General features: G+C 34.2%; 1 protein-coding gene across 5 annotated transcripts in view; it reads right to left on the bottom strand.

Moving 5' to 3' along the window:
• Positions 1 to 7,518: 7,518 nt before the first annotated feature.
• LOC115884634 overlaps positions 7,519 to 24,585 on the bottom strand; it is a 114,903-nt gene continuing 97,836 nt past the window's right edge. For all 5 annotated transcript variants that reach the window (XM_030903289.1, XM_030903292.1, XM_030903291.1 and 2 more), the window contains 13 exons: positions 24,471 to 24,573; positions 22,988 to 23,143; positions 20,187 to 20,392; positions 20,000 to 20,127; positions 19,752 to 19,938; positions 16,568 to 16,677; positions 16,273 to 16,458; positions 16,152 to 16,219; positions 15,955 to 16,093; positions 11,458 to 11,676; positions 11,247 to 11,404; positions 9,381 to 9,569; positions 7,519 to 8,199 (listed from right to left, as the gene is read on the bottom strand). In XM_030903289.1, the coding sequence (XP_030759149.1) occupies positions 7,732 to 8,199; positions 9,381 to 9,569; positions 11,247 to 11,404; positions 11,458 to 11,676; positions 15,955 to 16,093; positions 16,152 to 16,219; positions 16,273 to 16,458; positions 16,568 to 16,677; positions 19,752 to 19,938; positions 20,000 to 20,127; positions 20,187 to 20,392; positions 22,988 to 23,143; positions 24,471 to 24,573 (2,317 nt within the window). In that variant the 3' untranslated portion in view covers positions 7,519 to 7,731. The remainder of the gene's footprint in view (positions 8,200 to 9,380; positions 9,570 to 11,246; positions 11,405 to 11,457; positions 11,677 to 15,954; positions 16,094 to 16,151; positions 16,220 to 16,272; positions 16,459 to 16,567; positions 16,678 to 19,751; positions 19,939 to 19,999; positions 20,128 to 20,186; positions 20,393 to 22,987; positions 23,144 to 24,470; positions 24,574 to 24,585) is intronic.

The following is a 24,585-nucleotide window of genomic DNA, read 5'->3' on the forward strand; positions in this document are numbered from 1 at the left end:
CTGACTAAATGAAATTTGGACAAAAATGTTTAAATTTGTTGTATAATTTAAGATACCGAGCAGCTCTTCATTTTACTTTATAGAGCAAATGATTGTAACACATATTTTATTTAGGTTAAAGCTGCAAAAATTAGTTTAAACCGAATTTTATTTACGCTATGTTGGTCACATTGCGCCGTTTTCTGCAAGGTTGTCGCTTAAATATTTGACAATTATCCTAATGTCAGTCATTATTTTGTATAATATCATGTTGTTGTTGAATCTTTGTGAATAATTCTCGTTTTTTTGCTTATTTTCATAGTCTTTCTTTAAAAATTGTACTTTTAAGTACAAACAGTTCTTTTAAGAACTAAATGATCGAGTTTTTTTACTGCATTTCTTGAAATGGTGTTTTGACATTATGCCGAAGCATTTAAACAGTCGAAGAAAAGAGCTTGTGGCTTCTCTGATAAACTATTTTGAACGGAAACGTGACAATAAAGGCGAGCGGCCACTGCGAGCGAAACTAAACTAAGCCAAGCGAAGATAAGATTTTTAAAAATCAGCTCCAATACTTTTAAATGCATCAGCAGCCACTTGAGCGAAACTAAACGAAAATATGTGAACGAAGATTCAAATTGTAGCTTAGTTTCGCTCGTTTTAGTTCGTGACAGGTTCCAGCGAATTTTTCGCAGCGATTAATTTTATGATAGCAGAGACACAATACGAAAACGCAGCTAACTTGCGAAACTGACTACTTGCGAAAATCGTTTCCAGTGGCCGATGAAACTTATTTTCGTTTAGTTACCGTTTCTTTCTATATTCTTAGCTTAGTTTAGTTTCGCTCGCAGTGGCCGCCTGCCTTAATGGTCCTTTATTACCCTTGACTGCAGTCAGAAGTAAGTTTGATTGATAAGCACACTACACCACTTTCAAGGTTTTACGTTAATTTTTTATAAAATTCTGTGATTATTAGTTGGTGCATTAATAGCACCCTCTTACTGGTTATTACCACTTATGGCGTTGTAAGATGTACATCAATAAATAAAAAATAAATAACCAATAATAACGCTTAGAATAATCTTCATAACGGACTAGTTTTTGCCAATATGTAATAAGTAAAATAAGCTATAAAACAAATAAATCAATTAATTACTAAAATTTAGTTATTAAATTAAAAATAAAATGTAAAAATCTTTAAAAATGATATAATAGATACATTGTTTGTCACTTTTAAATTAAGATTCATCTCATAAATCTATCACAATCTGGCAGCGCTGTCGCCACGTCTGTCACTCAAAGTTGATCACGTGCATCGGAAATTGGTGTGCGATTTTCATATATAATATTATTTATAAAATAAAAATTATTATTTCTTTAATTAAAAGATTCTGCCTGTATACCAATTTTCGGCCATTTATTTATTTAAATGTCAAATTTGACAGATACCAAGAGCATCGTGCAGGAGCGCATATACTCCCAGAAACAAACTTATAAATAAGTTCAAATGTAGCATAAAATAGGAAATCCAGACCAATCCAAGTTTTTTTTTTCAGTCACAATATCTTTCAGCGCAAATTTAATTTAAATCTAGCACTTTACTTTCTACCACTACCCCTCACAGATTCCATTTTTAATCAACTTAAACAATTCAAAGGACAACTAACGCCAAAGTCAAATTTGGCAATAAATAAAAAAATCACATGATGCGGACTTATGTGATACTGTATGTGTCGAAAAATTATAAATTTATATTTTTATAATGCAGGGTAAAAAGTGTAATTGTAAATAGTATTCTATCAAAAAAATTCTGGATATTAGGCACTTCAAACAACATGGAAATGGTAAAATGATCCATAACATTAATTTATTGTTGACGATATTTTTCTTGGGATGTTTTATATTGTCTTGTTATTTTTACTGTAAATATAATGCACTAGTTAACACTTTTAGTATACAATTATTTATTCAAAAAGAAAATTTGAATTTTCTCTTATTGAACTAAATTTATAGTTTTTCGTTGAATAAAGTAGAAGTTACTTAAAACTGAAACTGAATGTACTATATTTATTTCGTTGTTAAAACGCTATGTTACAGAATATATATTATAAAAAATAAAGAGTTTAAAGTAAGAAAGGTAATTTAATTTAATCTTAAAAAAAATCTTAAACCCCATCATCAATAGCGAAAAAATCGTCCGATTTAATGGGTCTTTGGAGCTTCATAACTCGGGCCCTAGTGAACTAGGGATTCGAAAAACGGAATGTAGATGGGGCTCGCAGAGCCCCTCTTTTCATGATATTTTGACGACGTTTCGTGCACTACGAAACACCATTATCAATGAATCAAATTAAAAAATCGTCCGATTTAAATGAAATTTGGTATGTCGATGGACTGGACCAAGGCCAACTTGACCGTGTATGACACGTGTCACTGTGACAGTTAGTTTTGACATAAGAAACGTCAAAAATTGATGTCGTCCGATCGCGATGAAATTTGGTGGGTAGGCTATGTGAGCGACGGTGCACACAGTCCCACCCTGCACAGTTGGATACGACCGACGACGTTTCGTTTACATATTCATCAGGGTCGGACTAACGATAGTAGTATAGAGGGAGGGGTTCTGTGACACTCGATGGTCTGTCTATCCGCATCTTACCACTCTTCAGCTGTCTTGAGCGAAGAGTTTGGTTCTTCAGCATTGACCTTGGATTTACCAGAGGCTGTTGAAATAGTATTTGGTGTGGTTTAAGGAGAGAGAGAGAAAGAAGATAAAGATGACAAAAGACATGTTTGACAAGTGACATGTAGAGGTTATGAGAGAGAGAGAGAGAGAGACATACGTATGTATGACATAAGATTTGGGTAATTTTGTTTCGACAAGCCTCGCCTAGTGTGATCAGTAGAAGATTGTTTTCCTTAGAAATGTATTTTTTAACATTTCTGTTTAATATCTTGAGACGAGTGCTTAGGAAAGAAAAATAAAACAAATTAGATTGGAAATCGATATGTATATATATATTTTTTTTTCTAACATACAAGTCCCACAACAGAAATAAAAGTTTAAACCTATTTATCATTATTGGTATTGATATAATAACATTTTGTTGAATTAATCAAAACACAGGTGTAAAGCTTCTAGAAATTAAAAGGAGTTTGGTAAGCAACTGTGCAGACAATCTCAACAGAAAGTATTTTTCGCAATCTGCCTACTACGACTACATGTATCGATGGCATGAAATGCAAGATGAATATACCCAGGCTACCATAAATGATACCGTTACTCGAAGTTACTGGTCTAGGATAAAATTTGAATTATGGCAAGATATAAACAGATACAAATATTATAACAATCAAAATTCAAAAATACCTCACAATTAGTTCGAGTGTGTGTGTTTTGATTAGTTCAACAAAATGTTATTATATTGTAATGAAGTTCATAAAATTTCTAGCACACCCTGTATATTGTGTTAATATTATACTAGAATAATAGGGACTTTATTTTCTTTTAATAGTGACAGTCAATGTATTTTATTGTTAACTCATTATTGTAATGAACTTCATTAGTGTTTCTATTGTTGAATTAAATAAGTTAAATATTTCATTGCCATTTTGTAAGAGAGTTTTGATCGGTTTTGGTCGCTGTGGTTCGGTGCGAGAAACCGAACCGTTTGCGTCGCTCTGCTGGTGCAGGCCGAGTGGAGGGGAGCGTCAGTCGATTACCTTGGCTGCAGCAGCTCCAGATAGACAGTTTGTGGTTGCACGCGAAACAGTGAGGTTCGAGTCCGGAGTGCCCTGCCAAGTGTCCTGCGGCCAGCCGCCTGTCGTCGCACTGTATAAGGTAAGCACCCACCGCCAAAGTGATCGAGGGTAGGTCGTATTATTTTTATAGTTATTAAGCGTTTAATCGACTACCTGGACGTGTTATAGGGATAAGGGAGTTAGTTGACGGGATTGTTAGGATATTAAAAGCGCGGGAGAACAACCATTGCCGACCAGTCAAGGAGGGACTATGTTGTGCTACGGGCAGGTCGCCAGGAACGATGTCCTTTTCTTTTAAAGGTTATCTGACATCTGCTCCGGTCTGACGTGTTGATGAGACGAGAGTTCGTAGTTTTCTTCTTTAATATTAACATTGCCAGGTTTGCCGAGCAGGCATAAAGGGACTACGCTGTGCTACGGGCAGGTCGCCAGGAACGATGTCCTTTTCTTTTAAAGGTTGTCTGACATCTGCTCCGATTCAGTGTACCTCCCGGGGAAAGCTAATTACGGGCTAATAATTAATTCATCTTCTTAAGGGACAGTCGGGGTAGTTCAATAAACGCACGGGTCGCGAATATTCATGGAGCTAGAACAAGATCTCGCCCAAATCCCGAGGCTGGTTTTGTAGCTCCCGTATTTCTCTAGGTGTGTCGTCCGGACGGCATTCTGCATCAGTGACGCTGGACGGGATCTCGCCGAAATCCCGAGGTTGTCCTGACCGGGCGGTGTGTGTGCGGGCTGCGCTTATCCAAACGACGTACAACTCGCCGAGACCTCACCTTGGGACTCGCGTTTGTGTATCCCTCGGGACGCTGTTAACTTCGCGATCGATCCAGGACTCGCGTTTGCGTACCCCTCGGGACGCTGTTAACTTCACGATCGATCCAGGACTCGCGTTTGCGTATCCCACAGGACGCTGTTAACTTCGCGATCGATCCAGGACTTGCGTTTGCGTATCCCACAGGACGCTGTTAACTTCGCGATCGATCCAGGACTCGCGTTTGCGTACCCCTCGGGACGCTGTTAACTTCGCGATCGATCCAGGTCTCGCGTTTGCGTATCCCACAGGACGCCGTTAACTTCGCGATCGATCCAGGACTCGCGTTTGCGTATCCCACAGGACGCTGTTAACTTCGCGATCGATCCAGGGCTCGCGTTTGTGTATCCCAAGGGACGCTGTTAACTTCAACATCGATCCAGGACTCGCGTTTATGTATCACGGGACGCTTTTAACTCCGACGCCGATCCGAGGTCCGTGTTTCGCTGTCAAAACGGACGCCGTTCCGATAAATATTTAGCTGTGACCATCGGGACGCCTGTAACGACGTCGCCACTGTTTAGAGAGTCGCGTCGTAGTAGAGTGTCTTGCTCCGGTATCTACGTGTCTATGTTCATTAGGACGCCGCTAAATTCGACGCCGATCAGGAACTCGCGTCGTCTTATTTAATAGAACGTCATTTCGGGAACGCGTTTTGAATTCGCGTGATAGAATCAGTCAGGGAGTTACGTATCGGGAATAATCGATCAAAACTCTAGAGGTACACGGTTGTTATTGTAAATTTTACTTTACGGGTCTGTAAATTAGTGTAAATATACATTTTATTTCACTATTGTTACGATTCGAGGACGTGAACCTTCCTTGATTACTTGTGTACATAATTAATTTATTAAATAAAAACCTAGTGTTACGTTGTAGTTAATTGTGTGTTTTATTTTCTTTTCATCTCATCACTCCCTGGTATCTCTACTGTATAAAAGCTACCCGTATTGGCACTAGTGGTCTCTCAAACACTTTAAACGTTGGGGGTGGCGCCCGAGGAACCGAACCAAGACAACTCGGCGTCCGTGAGCTTTCTCAAAAACGGGGGAGTGTCACAATATCAATAACAATAATGTTAAATTGGTTTAAACTTTTATTTCTGTTGTGAGACTTCTATATTAGAACAAAAATATACAGGGTGGTCCAAACTGTATTCCGGAAACTACGGCAGCATATTCTGCAGATTAAAATAAGTAAAAAAGTTCGTATAAATGTATGTCCTAAAATGCTTAGTTTCGGAGATACAGGGTGTAGAAACATCATTTTTATTTCGAGAGATTTTTTCCAAATAATTTAAGAAGTAACGTCAATATTTGGATGAAAATTGGTGTCTGGGAGTTGAGAAATTTGAGATTTCTTGATTTGAGAAATTTTATTTTCATGTCAATATGACTCCTACTTGTAGAGGGCGCCACTTACATATTCTTTAACTGGTTTGAAGAGTAATAACTTTTCATCTATACCTGTATAAAACTATTGAGTAAAAAAATATACATTTACAACTTTTTTTACATAAAAAATGTCTCTTGGTAAAAATCGCTACGAGTAACGGTTCTCGAAATATTTGAAATTGAAATTATCAATAACTGTCATCATTGACAAATTAAACATGTTGACCAAATAGTTATTAGACTGAAATCTTAAATTTGAAATCTTTTTGTGCTAAAAGTTCAACAGAAACTGTTTAATCATCATTTTTTCGCAGAAAATTTTTGATTAATTTAAAAAAAATAAAAATTTATTATTTCAGCCAAATAACTCTATTCAACGTGTGCTTATTTTTTGTCAATAATGACATGTATTGACTATTTCCATTTTAAATATCTTTAGCGATTTTTACCAAGAGATATTTTTTACGTAAAAAGTTATGGAAATGTATATTTTTTTAGTCAGTAGTTTTATACAGGAACCGCAGAACCGTCTCTTCAAAACAGTCAAAACACATGTAGGTGGCGCCCCCTACAAATAGGAGTCATTTTGACATCAAAATCAAATTTTTCGTGTCACAAAACCTCAGACACCAATTTTCATCCAAATATTGACTTTACTTCAGATATTACTTGGAAAAAATCTAAATAAAAATGAAACCTAAAATCTACACCCTGTATCTCCGAAACTAAGTATTTTAGGACATACATTTATACGAACTTTTTACTTTTTTTTATCTGCAGAATATGCTGCCGAAGTTTCCGGAATACAGTTCGGACCACCCTGTATATATCGATTTCCAATCTAATTTGTTTTATTTTTCTTTCCTAAACACTCATCTCAAGATATTAACAGAAATGTTAAAAATAAATTGCTACGAAAAAAAATCTACTGATCACACTAGGCGAGGGCTAAGCTTGTCGAAACAAAATTCCCCAAATCTTATGTCATACATACGTATGTGTCTGTCTCTCTCTCTGTTATCTCTCCTTAAACCACATCAAATACTATTTCAACAGCCTCTGGTAAATCCAAGGTCAATGCTGAAGAATCAAACTCTTCGCTCAAGACAGCTGAAGAGTAGTAAGATGCGGATGGACAGACAGGCCATCGAGTGTCACAGAACCCCGCCCTCTATACTATTAGCGATTTGATACTGAAGAAAAATGTGGGTCGATTTGGGAATAGTTGGGGACGGGCTACATAAGGATGGCACCCTAGGCGTTTGGAACCGATATGCCTCTAAATAGACGAAATCATCAGGATTTTTTTAATTATGTGTCAACTGGAACCAAACTCGGCACATGGATAGAGGTACCCGAATGGAGTCCTCAGACAGACAGACAGACGGAAGTAAGAAGTTTCATTTCAAATATGCGCACATAGTGCACACACAATTTTTTTTTACTGTCAAAGTCAAAAGACATTTGATCAGTTACGGTTTTGATATCTTACGGTATAGTTAAAATGATTTTTTTTAAATAAAAAATAAACTTAAGAAAATATTTAATGTGAAATGCTATATTATTATACACTTATCCACTTTTAATACATACTACAAAGGTACTTATAAAATAAATCAATGTACATATTCAAAAAGATAAGTTAATCTAGTGGTGATGATGTAAATACTTTGGTACAAAAAACCGTAAATGCTTTTTATTAACCATGCCTTTACACAACATTCAATAAAATCAAAATGGCTACTAATAAAAGTTTACCTTAAATAAAAACAACTAATTTTATGTATCTGTCCGGCAGTTATCTATTTTAATTTTTTTCTTAGCATTTGTAGTATCGCTCCAACGTTTCGATCTTTCCATTAAATTTAAATCGTCGTCGCTAGAATCGACTTCGTCCTCCGTAGGTATTATTGCTGGGGATGAGGATACTAAATTAAGACCGTCCATTTTCTGTCCATTTGCAGACACTCTCCAATGCTTCAATCTTTCCATTAAACTTAACTCATCGTCGCTAGAATTGTCTTCATCCTCCGTTGATATTATTGCCGGCGATGAGGAGACTAAAGTAATATCATCCATTTTCTCTTTTATAACTGTTGACTCTTTATTTCGTAACGAATATGCCTGAGAAAATGCAGTTACTTCCAATTCTTCATCCATATTGGTAGAGGAAACGACAGATTCGTCCGTTTGGTTCAAGTCGGGAGAACGTTGTCGCTTTACTGATCTCATAGGTTCTCTGGGTTTCTAAAACGAAAACGAGTATTTAATCTTAATTATTGGTTAAGGACTATTTATTGTAAAGAAAGGGTAAATGAAAAGGATCGAAAAAAATTGGGAGCTGATGGAACGTCAACGGTTTTTACAGACGTATATGTTTAAAAAAAATAAAGTGTTCTCGAATAGTTGCATTTAGATATTTTAAATATTTTTTTTTCTTTGTTCTTTGTATTTTTCTTTTGCTTCTGACGACGGGAAGAGATATACTTCCCGAAACGTTAAGCACTTTTTTGTCCGTTAGGCAATTTCTTTATTACTAAACCACTTCTGACAATAATTAGTCTCCATTGGATGAACGCAGCAGTGTTTACAAAAAAAACTATTTTATTTTGTAGATTTTCTTACAGTGGCGAAATAGATACTGACTTTTGTCAAAGCCTTGAGACCGTATGATGATTTATAACCCGTTATAACTCAAGAAAGGACACAATAGATCTGTACGGTCGCGGTGATTAAGACCCCTCCTAAACATTCTACAGTGGCGAAATACCCATAGGACTTTTTTGAACAAAATAATGCTAATAACCAAAAATAGTTCCCAAACACATACTTTATTGCGCATGCTGTAAATGCCATAAAAAAGCCGCCAAAGAAATATATTTCTTCGTTTCAGTTAAAAGTAGTTAAAGGTAACTGTTACACTCGGTTGGTTTTGACTTACTTGGTTAGTTTTGCCGCGCCTAGTCAGTGCCAACTGAGCACCTATATAAACGCTCAATTTGTAGATATTAGTTTAGCTTTAATCATCTGCTGATGGCGCTAACATGGTTTGGTTTGGCGAAACGCGTTTCCAGTGCAAAAGTAAAGTATTGTATTAAGTGTAAAGTTTGGTGTATTGTGATGAATTAGTGTTTTATTTTGCAGCTAAGACAGAAAAAGGCCTAAAAGCCGGAACCCCACATGTAGAGCTAATATACTTGAATTAAAACTTGAAATACCTTATTAGAATAATACAAGGATAAAAAAACGGCGTCGGCGATGCCTATGAAAGAAGATCGCTGTCATTTTAAATGTAAAATTATATTGGGAATGTGTGTCATTAATGTTTTCCATTCCATCATTAATGATTTCCAAGCCAACTGGAAGCCGTTTTTTTTTCGATTATACGGTATCATTCGAAGATTTTATTTTTGAACTGGATTCCTTACCTCATTTGATTCTGATTCGGTTACATTAATATTTATAGAAATATCTTTAAGCACTCCATTATCTGGTTTCATTTTTTCCTTGATTTTTTCATTTTTTCTACGTTGGTAGTCTCGCCACAATTTCCTACGTCTATCTATTTTCCGACCAACTAATTTTCGTTCAGGTCTGTTTTGATGTGATGCTAATCCCTAAATTGACAAGGAAGTCCTTATAAATATATTTCATTTATATGGATATACGTTCTACAATGACTGAAATAATTGGTTATTCTGATGCTGCTCGATTGGTTGGCAATACATTTGAATATTGATAATATTGTTTTATCTTCGATTGTTATGTCCTGGTTAATAGTGTTTTGAAATCGTCCAACTGCGTTTCTTATATTTATTAAATAATTAAACTTATAAATAATAATTTTTAAAACAAATAATAATTGTTTTAAACGCCGGGATAAAAATAAGCCGTGATTAAGTAGTCCTTTTCTATGTTAAATACTATAGCTGCTTTGAAAATAGTAATTTTTACATTGAAAAATATGTCGATTTCACATATAACAATGTCAAAACCTTGTAAATTTTCAGGAAGATAAAAAAGACAGAAAATAGACTTCAATGAATTGACATAATTTGCAAAAATTTATCGATTTATAATTTGTTTTAACATCAATAACAATCACTAATCCTAAAATCCTCTAACAAGTACTACCAACTATTTCAGTCATTGTTAATCCTACCAATTATATACTAAGAGTTGGCAAAAGTTAGTCTTGGGTCGAGATTTCCGTATGTAAGAAGTATAATGCGTTTAGAATGTACTGAACAAAGAGAGAACAGTAAACACGTTGCCAAACGTATGATATAAACCGAGAAACTGTGCGCATTGCTAAGAGACGTTGAAGGGGATATAACAGATTTGTCGCAGTCGACCGGTCGGCCCAATCAGTACCTCTGTCCTCTGTCAGTACTTAAAGTTCTAGGGAAAAGTACATCAAGCGTTCAGCGTCACGATTTAATTACGTTTCGTGATACTTTATTTGTTTATTTATTAACGAGTCGTTGTAATTTTCCCTATAGCTTGAGAATTTTTAAGTGCAAATAAGAAACACTTGCATTTTTGGTAAAAATAAGTGGAATTGAGTTGGTGTTCGACCAGTGGTCGCGCTTTAGAACTCTAAATTCGAAAATGGATATCTCGAAATCTATTAGAAATAATTGATTGTGCTTTTTTCAAAAACTTTTTTAACATGTTTGCTATATTTTCTTCGCAGACAGTATGTGAAAATCTTTGTAAATAAAAAGTTACACGATTGCTGAAATTCCAGTGAATGGATTGGTTGTTTAAAATTATTGAATGGAAAAAAACAACCTTATTGAATTTTTCTTATTTAAACATATTGTTAAAGATCCGATCTTCAAAATAAAAAAAAGTTTCAATATCTAAAGTGGTTCTTAAGTTATGGCGTGTTTTTAAATTATCGCGATTACTGACATTTTCTCGTTATAAAAAAATGAACACCCTAACGATATCCTTATAATTCCATTTCAGAAGCTCAGAAACATATCTAATGATTTTATCTAGTTATCTTTTCGAAAAAAAAGTCTTTTAAAAATAAGCGGTTTGCGATCGTGATTTTACTTGATAGGAAAAGGCGTACCGGCAACGCCGCAACAGCACCCCGTCTCATTTCTCTCACTCCGACTTAATAAGATGCCTATGCGATTAACTTCCGCACGTGTAAATACCGACCCAAAAGTAACAGTTGACAGCACGGTATGTAAACTATAGTGAAAACTATTTTCAGGAATTTCAATATTTTATCAAATAAACCAAATTACAAGTAACTATACCTATTCACAGTAACTTACCGGATCGTGAGAGCGGCATACAAAACCAAGAAATTTGTCATGACGTACATTCGACTCCGCATGTGACGGACAAAACGAATTGATACACTTGACGCAGCATCTTATTGTTCTGTTAGAACAAATGTTACAATTGTGTCGTGGACATACAAACTTTGTGACTAAAAAACACACAATAAAACAACCATAAAATTACCTAGATTTAAATAAATACCTTCAGGCATTTCTTCTAATTTCAGACATTTCAAATGATACCCTTTGTTGCAAGCTTTGTTATTGCATATTAAATCTGACTGCGATCGACCCTTACATAGAAAACAAGAGGGCATTGTTGGAGCGGAAACAGATTTTTTCTTTATTGTGTTTCGAATTTTTCCTGCAGGCGGCTTTACTTCTGAAGTGGGTTCAGTTTTATCCGATTTGGCTTTAAGACCTAAAAATACATAAAAATTTTTTGTTTTAAAATAATATTGGATAGTTAAGTGTTTATTCTTTTTTTATTGTCCGTGGTACGGTTGGTAAAATAATCATTTAAATACAATCATATCTCATAGTTTATTCAACAATTTTTTCCTTGGCTTCTTATTCCAACATCTACATATGTAATATCCTTGTTTATATATTCTTAAAGTTGTTCAACCGACTAGACAAAATGTGCTGCTAACTGGAGGACAAATCGTGAACCTTTCGGGGCGGAGTCAAAAATATCGATTATTTTCGTTATTTTCCTCAGAGTAATGTAATAATATAGCCCGGGTTTCTGCGGACTTTAATAGTGATCAGCTGATTAAGAAATTTAAACGAAACTTTTATTTTATTGTAAATTGTGAATTATTTTTGCCTGTTATTTTAAGAATTCTAAACCGTATTAACAAAGAAATTATTATTTCGATATGTTGGCACATTATTTATAATTTATGATAATGCTAATTGGCTGTTAATTAATATTTAAAAAAAAGTTACATACCTATTTTAATTTGATTTAATGCAGGTTTATAAAAGAATCAATTCATTCTTAGATTATTTTATTCTAAATTGAGTGCTTTACGAATTTTACGATATATTTTTTTTGAAAACATAAAATTTTTGACATTTTCGATGCTAAATAATTGGCATGGTATTATTGGTATGGAAATTAGCCAAGAAAGAAAAGAATTGGCTATAACTTGTAATTTTTCGAAAAAAAAAAACATATTATACCTCTATCGCTGAAAAGCTTAAAAAATGGCGCTTTTTATGAAATCATGGCCAACTATGGTTTACTAAAAAAACATATGTTTGTGTCATATGTCAAAAATGACAGACTTTAGAAAAAAAAAACAGAAAACACAAACTCATTAGGTATGTGATTATCTACAACTTTTATCTGAAAACTTTTTGTCTAAAATACAGTATGGTCGAATAAAAACGGCGTCAGGGATGGCTATGAAATGACGATCAATGATATTTCCCATATAATTTTACATATAAAATGACAGCGGTCTTCACTTCATAGCCATCGTTGACGCCGTTTTTATTCGATCATACGGTAGATTATAATGGAATTAGAGACAAGTTTTAAAATAGCCAAAATTTGTTTTTTCGAAATATCTAATAAGCCTTGAACTTCTCCGAAAAATCCGAAAAGCGCATATTTATGACCCCACCAAACTGCAATTCTTTCCCCATTAACCGACTCTCTATATCCAGTAGTTTCCGAGATGCCCATAGAGAACATCGTAGGAAACTCACCCTGTATAGTATTTTGAAACTAACTATTGTTATTATTTGACTGTTTAATTTGATTAATAAGGCTAGATTAATTTAATTTCAAATAAATTTGATCAGTTTTTGTTTTTGTATATTCTGCTACCAGAAAACCAAGATTATAACGAAGTTGAAGGAAGATATAGTGTATCTATCATAATACTTAATAGAACTACTACAATTATTACAAGAAAATCAAAAAGAAGAAATACCCAAATACCCCTTCACCTACTACTCAACTACAAAATAAACGAATATAATCTCTTAAAAACACTACACAACTACTTATTCTTGTATTCTACACTGAACAAATTATCAAACTTACTAATTTATCAAACAAAAAGAAAAAATAACAAAAATTATCCCTTCACCTACTATTTAACTACAAAATAAACTATATAAAAACACTACTAAACTATTTTTGGTAGACTACACTAACATGCTACACTAAACACTATAATTAAACTTAATAAATTAATCTAATTTTACACTACACCTACAAAGAAAAAAGAAATATGAACATTTTCTAAAACTAGAAGAAACAGAACTTCCATACGTGCGACCAGGATAATAGGTCAAGGGGACAAAGAATATAAAATACTTTAAAATGTGCATTCAGAAAGTAAAAATACCTCGAAAATTATCTAAACAAACATTTTTATTTCTTATCAGTGAGAAGCATCGGCCTTGTCGGCCTTGAAGAATTTGTCGGGTATTTACAATGGTCGAATTGTATAATTGCCATCTTTTATAGCATATCTAATAGACAAAAAGTATCTGGTCGATTAGTAACCAATTGGCACAGTCCGAAAATTATGGATTTTTATTTTCTCTGTTTTTATTGGTTTGAAGCTACCAATTCAGAGTAACAAAAAATATTTTTCTCTAGGGAAACCGGTCCTGCTATCTAGTAGTCTTAGTCCATAAACGTGTTAGGTTGTGATCTACTTTAAAAATATATATACAAGGGTAATATAAAAGAATATACTGCGACCTTTAATTAGAATTTTAGAATACGAGCTTCCACTAGCCATAGCCTTTAAAAACTTTAAGAAGGCTTTCGACTCGATATCTCGATATATCCTAAGGCAATAATACAAGCCCTAGCTAAACAAGATATTGACAGGCCTTATATAGAACATCTGGCCAATATACAGAGTGTCCCAGGCTGAAGAAGATATCTTCCGTCAACTGGACTAGACCAACAAAGGATTAAAAATAGATGGAGAATAGCTTAACCATCTAAGATTCGCTGATGACATAGGCCTAATTGCTAATAGTCCTGAAGAACTAGAAGCACAACTTAACGAACTAAATGCAGCCAGCAATAAAGGTCTCAAAATGAATTTGGCAAAGAAGAAACTCAATCATATTCAAATCTAGAATGCCACTTTAAAGAAGAAAACATTCGATCAACGTGACTACCAGTCATGACCTATGCATGCGAAATTTGGACACTTAAAACGGACATTATAAGGAAACTGCAGGTTACACAATGCTCAAGGGAACAATATATAGAAACAATAAATAGAATGGAAAAATATGCTGGAAATAACCAAAAATACCCAGGTAATGTCATCCACAGAATCAAATCTCTCAAGTGGCAATGGGTATTACAGCATTGTACTCACAAGGAATTAAGAGACCTAGAAGAAGGCCAAACCTAAGATGGGACCATAATATTAGGAAATAAGCCGGGATAACTTGGGCCAATTTCGTCATACCTACCGCACGTAAGGACCGGCCTCCTAAATTTTAAATCATACCTACCGCACATAAGAACCGGCAACTCTGTGTTTCTTTGCACCTCTCTCTATCAGCTGGATATAACAAATTACTGGATATTAAATAAAATAGAGACCACGGATTTAAAATAACCAGGCTACTATAATTCTTATCTTAAAGCACACTTTGTGCAAAAGTCAATATATTTGATTTTAGAGTGTTTCAGTAATAATATTCCCAAAAGAATACAACTGCAATATAAAATCTATTCAGCGAGATGGCAAAGATTTTGACAGACAACATCCAAAAAATAAAAGAAGATATAATTTACTTTTAAATTAAAACTACTATACTTACTATACTTTAACATTAATTTGCCATTGCGTTTTGTAATTACTTCATAATAACCGGTGGTTATAATACTATTCGGAAACTATATGATTTAACTAAAACAACAAATTGTTTGATTATACAAGAGAGATTTCACAGAATTAAAATATTAAAACCGATTATGTTGACTGGCAAATAGGCGATAAATTTTATATGATTGCTTAATAATTTATAATCATTAGTTTGTAAAATTCGCTCAAACTTGAAGTTCGGACATAAATTTAAAATGTTTTTGTTCAACAGAAACTGTTTTATCGTCATTTTTTCACAGAAAAATTTATGATTAATTTAAAAAATTAAAATTTTTTTATTTTACGTAAAAAGGCACGCAAATATATATTTTTTCACTCAGTAGTTTTATACAGGTACGGACAAAAAGTTATTACTCTTCAAAACGGTTAAAACACATGTAGGTGGCGCCCTCTACAAATAGAAGTCGTATTAACATCAAAATCAAATTTCTCATTGCAAAAAACTTCCAAACACCAATTTTCATCGACATAATTGACGTTACTTCAGAAATTATTTGGAAAAATCAAAATACAAATGAAACTTCTACACCCTGTATCTTCGAGACTAAACATTTTAGCACACACATTTATACGAACTTTTTTTCCTTGTTTTTATCTGCAGAAGTTTCCGGAATACAGTTCGGACCTACCCTGTATATTAATAATTTAATTATAGTATTTACAAGAAGAAAACGTATTATTTTATGTCAAATAAAATAAATCCCAGAATTTAAATTAAAATGATAGAAACTGTCACTGTCAAGTATTCTCCCGCTGGACAGACTTTACCTGCGTTAAGGATCATACACATTGTTTTTTACAATTGGAATATTATTTACCTATATATCCAGTACAGCCTGAAGCTCCACATTTGCATATTTTTTTCTCCTGACCAACTACTTCCAAATTATAATTGAATGTTAATTCTGAGCCAGTTTCTATATCACAGTTAGCAAAAATCCCTACACGTGTATCACCCTATAAAGATTAAGAGTTATTTTTTTCCATAAAAATAAAATAGTTTAAATAGCTTTACTTTAACTGTCCATTTCTGTGTTATGCAATTTGGATCACAGGAGTGATTCATGAATCTTGAGAAGTTTCCTAAAATGGTATATAAATGAGAAAAAGAACAAATATCAGAAACGCCATAATACCTTTTGGTCCAGCATCAATCATTCTATCAGAATCAACAGTCATGAAGTAATAGTTTTCGTCTTTTTGAGCATGCATTTTTCTTATTCTTCTTTGGTATTCTTCGGAATCTATTAGCTCGCCCACATATTCTATTATAAATTGGCCATTCTTGATTGGTGTTAAACACTTCAATCCCCACCCTCTACCTAAAATTCGTAATGGTTACAAACAAATATACTTCATAATCATATTTCAAGTAAGTAAAAAATTTAGTATAAAATAGATGCAATTTGGAGTCACTTCTCTATTTTTTACCTTGTGTTTTATAAGGAATTACAGGCATATATTCCCTCTTTTGAAACACTTGATTTCGGCACCTGGTACCTGCCAGGCACACATCGGGATCGCATTCAGTCATTAAAAGTCTGCAAATATAAAATCAATAATAGACAGTTAAAGCTCGGCCGAAGACGTAGAGGTAAACGTATCGTTTGACATGTACGCTTGCGCAGTGAGAAATTCACTTGCATTTACGGATACGTGATACGTATCTTTACGTGCCTTTACGTACGTACAAAACGCAAACGTATCGAGCCGAAAGGGTTTGGTTTGGTTTGGCAAACTAATGCATTTCGGCAAATTAATGCCGAACGTACAAATTCAAATCGACAAACATCTGTCTTAATATCTGGCTCTCTGACCTTGGATAGTTATTAGTAGTTATTTGAGATATTTCAGAAATGTTTGGCCTTGTGGAACAGAAAAGGGACCTATTTTAATATAATAAATTAATTATTTGTACACATTTTAAGTTTTTAAGGGTGGGTACTTCCAATAATATAATTCCCAGTAATGTTTTTTTATCCTTCGACAAATACTTTTATAAATTTGATGTGGAATCAATGGATTAAAATATTAAAAAGTACCGGTTACGTTACGTAACGTCAAAATACTTGCCTTTAGCTCTCGTTTGTGCGACGACGCATCCACATCCGTAGCTTAAGTTTCTACCGTTACGTACCCTGAGATACGACTATACGTATTGTGCCATGCTTTAACTGTCTAATTAATCAATTAATCAACACAGATATACAAAGTGAATTTTCTACAATGTTCTCTACGGGTATCTCGGAAACTTCTGAAGACGCTCAAATGGAGAAAAAATTGCAATTTTGTAAGGACAAACAGATGCGCCTTTCGAATTTTTGAAAAAATCTATGGCCTATTAGATATTTAAAAAAAAAATCAGGTATTTTAAAAATTCTCCCTAATTCTATTTAATCTATTTTAGACAAAAGGTTTTCACAGATAAAAGTTGTAGATAAGCACATTCTTAATGAGATTGTGATCTTTTTGCGTTTTTTTTAAAGCCTCATTTCTCATATGGCATTTTTTGACATATGGCACAAATATATGCATTTTTAAATGGAAACCCTAGTTGGCCATGACTTGATAAAAAGCGCCGTGTTTTAAGTTTTTCGGCGATATAAGCTATATGTTTTTTGGAAAAATTAATGAGTTATAGCCAATTCTTAGTTTTTTTAAACAATTTCACTTAGTTAGCCATGGAAACAAGTTCAATCGTCTTTACTTTCAGAGATGTCAAACTGTCGCATCCAAACACAAATACTTCATCGAGACGCAACTAAATTGTAAATATGAATTTTTCAAATGAAGAAAAGCGTGTAGGATTATTGTAGTTCAACTCTTCTTGGAGCATACATTTTCAAGAATACGGTGACCGGTAAACGTTACTTACGCTTTTTAGAGAACATGGCAACGTAACTTTCATTATCATCAAAAGCTACTTATATCATAATTATGCAAACTCAGGGATAGGAAGAGGTGGACGAATTGCAGTAGTGTGATCCCCAAAGAAAATACTTTTGATGTTCCAGAGCTTACTAGAGGTATGCAAAAAGTCTCAGAACACGCGCTTAAGTCCGCTAGTTCATTTCCAGCAATACCAGCACGACTTGTTATGGACGAAATGTTATTACTTTTGTTAACAGTTAAAAAGCATGGACGTGGCGCCGTCTACAAATAGAAGTCGTATTAACATCGAAATCAAAATCCTCATGTAAAAAACACCCAGACATCGATTCTCATCCAAATATCGACGTTAGTTCAAACATTATTTGGAAAAACCTAAATAAAAATGATAGAAGTAACATTGCTTTTAAACCGTGTATATCCGAAACAAAGCATTTTAAAACATAAATTTAAAACTTTTTTACTTATTTTTATTTGCAGAATAGGTTGCCGAAGTTTCCCGATTACATTTCGGTCCACCCTGTATATGCAAATTTATTTAATATAGAGCATAGTGCCTACACTCCCACCCTAGATAAATTTTACCAAGATCTACAAAATGCTCTCCAACGAATTCCCAAACAGGAGCGAATGATCTTGCTAGATGACTTTAATGCCCGTGTCGGCAATCAGCAAGAAATATGGCCAGACGTATTGGGAAAACATGGAATAGGAAACGTAAATAGCAATGGTGAACGCTGGCTAACAACATGCACAGAGTACAATCTTTGCATTACCAATAGATGGTTCAAGCTGAAAGACAAGTTTAAAGGTACCTGGAAATATCCCAGATCAGGCCACTGGTATCAATTGGACCACGTAATCGTTCGAAGGAAGCATCTGAAAGATGTCAGACTTACAAAAGCCAGAATAGATGCCGAATGTGGTACTGACCACCGACTTGTAGTTTCGAAAATGAAACTTCAATTAAAACCCAAACATCCACACTGCAAAAAGCAAAACAACATGACCAGATTGAACGTAAGGATTAACGAAGGACGACACCGCCAACACCCTCCGGGAAGCCATCAGAGAAGCACTTCCACCGATAACCTCAATCTCGGAAGCTGAACAAGGCTGGACACAATTGAGGGATGCGATTTATAAAACCAGCGAAGAAGTACTGGGAAAATCCAACAAAAAGAAACAACCACACTGGTTTAACGAAAATCAATCGCATATACAGTACGTCTGCTGGATCTGTGTCTATGAAAGGAATGCGGACAAAAAACATTTAAATAAACAGCAATATATTTTATACGTCGACTTGACGAGTACGTCACCGGAAATCGCTCCGCCCACTCATTTTATTGGCTACTTGCAAATTTGTCGAATTTTTATTGATGGGACGCGTCGTCTTAGTTGTTACGAAAAACATCGAGAGAATATCGTTTCCCCTCTCACGGATACCTCGTAGCTACAGAACGGACAAACGTACTGTACAGGCAAGAAATATGCTCGGATCAACTAATAATAAAGGAGAAATGTAGAAAATGATTATTTTTTTACACAGTTGGAGTTTGATAATATCGTATTGTAGGCTTTGAAAAAGGTTAAAACTGGACCGAAACGTTAGTTATATAATAAACACTTCCTAAACCCAGAAAAAGTTTAATATTGACCAAAAGCCAAGAACCCTATAAATAAAAAAGAAAATGATTATCTGATATGTAATTTCATACAATACCTATTTATGCAATCACTGTCAGGTCCACAAGGGTGAGGCTTCTTAGGGTCACATTCGCATGGTGTAACGTTGCTAAAATCTAATTCAGATAATTTAACCTTTCCCACTGGCTTATTCTTATTTATTTTGACGAAAAATGGGTGTTTCAAATTACTTATACTTTCGGCTTCTCGGCGTAATTTAAACTCTAAAAAACATATGAATAACTTATAATAACAGTTCTTACCAAGAAAATAAATTTAGCTAACCTCTTTTTAATTTAAAAGCCAAGGCGGCATCATCAATTGCTTTTTCATATAATTTGTACACTTTGTTTTTCGATCTGAGAGTTTCGCCGGAACTGGCACCCCTGTCCCCTTCTTCAAACAGGAATGACCTATAAAATGTATTTTTTCAAACTGAACTGAAATATTTGTATATATAAATTAAACATACCTGGCTTTATTTACCCAATAATAGTCGTCAGTTCCAAAAAATCGAACAGCAAAATCTCCAGTATTGTGTTTAATTGCTTTAACACTTTCAGGTGTTTCGTTAGGAAAAAGTACCAAGGCAGGCCACCATTTATAGTGCCCTAGTTTGACCCATACCACCTCATCATAAAGAGGAAATCGGCCAGATTCACAGTCTTCACATATATACTATAAACATATATTTTTTTTAAATTTACTCTGACAAAAATTGCTCTAGGCGCTCATCAGTTTTCAATGATAATTGTTATACAGGTTGTTAATTTGTTTATTACTCGCGGCAAGAGTTTTATGGTTGAAATATGGCAACCTCGGCCCGCTCGTCTAGAGACGACGCGACGGGACGAGTCGGCAGCTTAGCTTAGACAGGGAGTAGACAGTGTTGCCATTCTATTCCCCAATAAGTAACCGTCCCGTTAACAATCTGTATAGTCGAACAAGCAAAACACACTAAGTCTAACAAATATTTTTTAATGCATTTTTAGTGAACATATGAGAACATAAATTATTTTTTAAGGCCATAACGCCAGTGGCGGACTAAGGGGGGGGGGGCGGAAGGGGCGGTCCGCCCCGGGCCCCGTCTTTTAGGTGGCCTCCGAATCTTAGTAAGTAATATTTTATTCAACTGGCAAACAAGGCCAATAGTAGTTATGAAGCAGTTTGTAGGTGGAGTATGCAAACCATACGTATACGCCAACTATAAACAGTATAAATGGAAGCGGATATTTACTTAATTATCAATTATCAGGCCCCAGTAATTGTCAATGGCATTTTTTTAGGGATTTAAATAAAGAGATAATTTTCTTTGTATTGTAAAATATCGAATAATTATTATTTTTTATAAATTTTGAGACTGAATTTATTTATTTTAGCTTTTAAGTTATTTTTCAATGGTTTCATTGTTTATTTTTACTGAATGATGAATAAACATTTTAAATTACAACCAATGCACGGCATAACTTGTATGCTAGCTTCTTTACCGATGATGAGCAGTGGAGGCTTTAGTATAACGGGGGCCACGGGCCTGAGACAACGAAGGGGCCCCTCGGATCTTGGAGGACTTACAAAATCGCGATATTTTGTCGCGGTGTTTCTCTGGAACGGTAGCGAAAGTAACGCGGCTCATATTATGTGGAACAGGTATTTTCATCACTTTGTCATCATAAGTTGCCATTAAATACATGCGAACATTCCGCTCGGGGATTTCCCGATCTAATACTGCATGGCCCGTGAATGGTAGTTTATGGCTCGTTAGCAAAATTATGTTCAATACTTTAATACCTCTAATTTATTACAGTTGGGATTGAAACATTTGGTGTTACAACAGCAAAATAAAACACTAATTCACCACAATACACCAAAACACTACTTTTGCACTTACTTGTTTTATTACATCAAATTGCATTCGTTTTTCGATTTAAAAATATTATTATAAGCTTCAAAAAATTGTTGTTATAGTTTTTCTGCAGCCTTTTTAGAGCTGGGGCCCTTAATACTCCTGGGGCCAGGGCCCATTAGGTCCCTACGTAAAAACGGCACTGCTGATGAGTAACATATTTAGATATCGATTTTTATTATAATTATTACAGTATACAGAGTGTCCCAGACTGAGCGTGCATTAGAACTTTTTAGAGAACCACAATATCTAGAACGAAGATTTTTTGCACATCATTGTTTTACTGCAAGATCTATCGATTAAAAATATTTTCAACATGGCGGCACTTCCGGAAATACCGGAATTTGTCAGCAACTTTCTTATTTTAAATGGATGCCCCCCTATTTTTTATTACATACTTAAGTTCTCTGTAAAATTCTATGAATATTGATGTTAAACACTCTAACATTAACCATTTTTGAGAAAAAAATATTTAAAATTTTTGGACGAAAAAAAGACAAAAACTACCTGCCAAAAAAATTTGTACAGCCTAAAAGTCAAATTTAGTGATTATCACAGCCACTGTGACATAAGGAAAAGACATGTAGCTATCTATTTCAAAAATCAAATTGTTCAAATGTCATATAATAATGGCGGTAGCTGTGATGGAATTGAGCGATTAAAAAATTATCATAAATATTTTTTTTTTCAAATGGAAACCCTGTATAAATAATTCAATTTTGTCAACCATTATTCATTCATACGTCATTCAATTTTTACACAAATGTGCATTAGAAGTATATCATTATCTGAACAGACCGGGGGCCCCATTTAGCTTCGCCGCCCCGGGCCCTCGACAGGCTTAGTCCGCCACTGCATAACATAAAGCTGAATTTTGGAAAACAGATTGGCTTTAGGGTGTAGAGGTTCGATAAGAAGGGATTTTTCGAAACTCGAATTCTAAGGGGGTGAAACTATCCCTCAAATATTAATATATTTTTTTTATTTAAAAACCGGTGAGTTTTTCGGAAAAACTCTTAAACACGTATATTTTATTTTGTTGTTTTACATATTTTAAGATTTTTTATAAGTTTATACAGGGTATTTCGTAAAATATGATCATTGAGTAATCACGATTCTGCTTAAAGAAAGAAAAGATCGCAGTGGATCAGGCCGATACCCACCTCAAAGAATCTAATCTAATCTAATCTCCAGAATATAGCTCTATATTCAGGGAGAAATCCACTAACATGATATAAATAAGTCAAAAATGCCAAAATCAGACTTACTATGTTTTGGTTGTAGACCGACGATATATTACTTTAGAATTATGATTATAAATTTAGATATTTTGAAAATATTTTAATACTAAACTATGATATAAAACATACTTTGTCATCATCAGTTAATGTAATTGGCTGGCATTCTGGATGAACACTCGTTGGACACGTATCACAACACACTAATTTTCCACCCTCTGAACAAATGAAACACCAAGTTGTATTAATTGGTTGAATAAGTTTATTTCGATGTCTTGGACAAATAATCTAAAAAAAAAATAAAACAAAAAATATTATGAAAAGCTTTCTAAACAAACACTTTTAAAACTAGGCTATAAAAAACATATTTTCACATTTAGTATTGTGCATAAGTGAGTGCGCATAAGTTTCCAGGATGCAGAAATCAGAACGTCATTGTGTCATCTCAATAAATAGGGTTGCGAAGTTTTTTATAAATTTATTTTATCTTAAAAAAACTATTATTATACGGTTTCTACCTCAAGAAACGACTGCTATTTTAACGACTACTTCTGTAAAATTAAAAAAAGACTCGACAGGCTTCTCAAATTTTCAGAAATAGTTTTTGAAGGTTTGGCCAATAATTCCACTTTTTAGTCACATATTTTATTGTTAAATTTGGTAGATACCCGAGAGCAATGGGCTAAATTTTATTATGTCATTTTTAATCTATTTAAAAGCAAATACTAACAGCACAATCAAATTTGACATAAACCAATCCCGTTTGATAACTTCTGTGAGCCTGTATTTATTTTTATAGAGCAAACACGTTATTGGAAGTCCTAATAGCCTCTGGTGAGACCAAAATGTGCCTGCAACAACTAAAAAAAGACTCGGGCAGACATTAGTAGAATCAGTTCTTTGATATGACTCAGAGCTATGGACTCTAGTGCAATCGGAAAATACCGTAAACAGTCGACTAAGCAAATACACGAGTTTAAACAAGTGCAGAAGAAAAAAAGGAACAAAATCCTGAAACGGAACGGTTAAGGAAGCAATGATAACTTGAATGAAGCTGTTGACGACATAAATTGAAACGTGTAACGTAAGGTAACTAGAAGGCAGAAGTATTGCATAACTTTAACCAAATCCCGTTTATTGGATCCCCTTATTTTTGTGAAAGTCAAATGTTAAAGCACTTAGCAAAACATAGGCACCCAAAATCTCATTCAAAGGTAAATTATGTACAATTAACTTATTTTGATTCAAAAAATACGTAGTTGTTCTATTTCCACGGAATATTGGTTAATATCGTCTACCTGTATATTTTGTAGGTCTGCTTTGGAAAAATAAATTCTCTAAAAAAATGTTCCCAAAAACTATGCGATATGGTGTTTTTTAACACCACAGAGACAAAAAAATGTAGTAAATACTAGAGGAAACATTATACGAAAAGAAAATCCGTCGTCGGTGGAGTTGAAAAATACTTATACAAAAATTTATGTAAGGGTGGAGGTAGTTTTCGCCCTTCCCGTACTTTTTCTTGATTTTTGAGAAAGTCAAATATTAAAGCACTTAGGAAAACATAGACATCCAAAATATCATTCAAATCGGAATAACCTACTTATTAACTTACCTGCGAACCACCTAGAATTTTTGAACCAGCAGGGGTACAATAATTAGTAGAGTGAAATGCGGCTGGACAAAGCATACATCTGGCCAGTCGGTCACCGGGTAATCTAAAATTATTA

The sequence above is a fragment of the Sitophilus oryzae genome, unplaced genomic scaffold, assembly GCF_002938485.1.
Source record: "Sitophilus oryzae breed Bouriz unplaced genomic scaffold, Soryzae_2.0 scaffold_306_pilon_pilon, whole genome shotgun sequence".
NCBI classification, from domain to species: Eukaryota; Metazoa; Arthropoda; class Insecta; order Coleoptera; family Curculionidae; genus Sitophilus; species Sitophilus oryzae.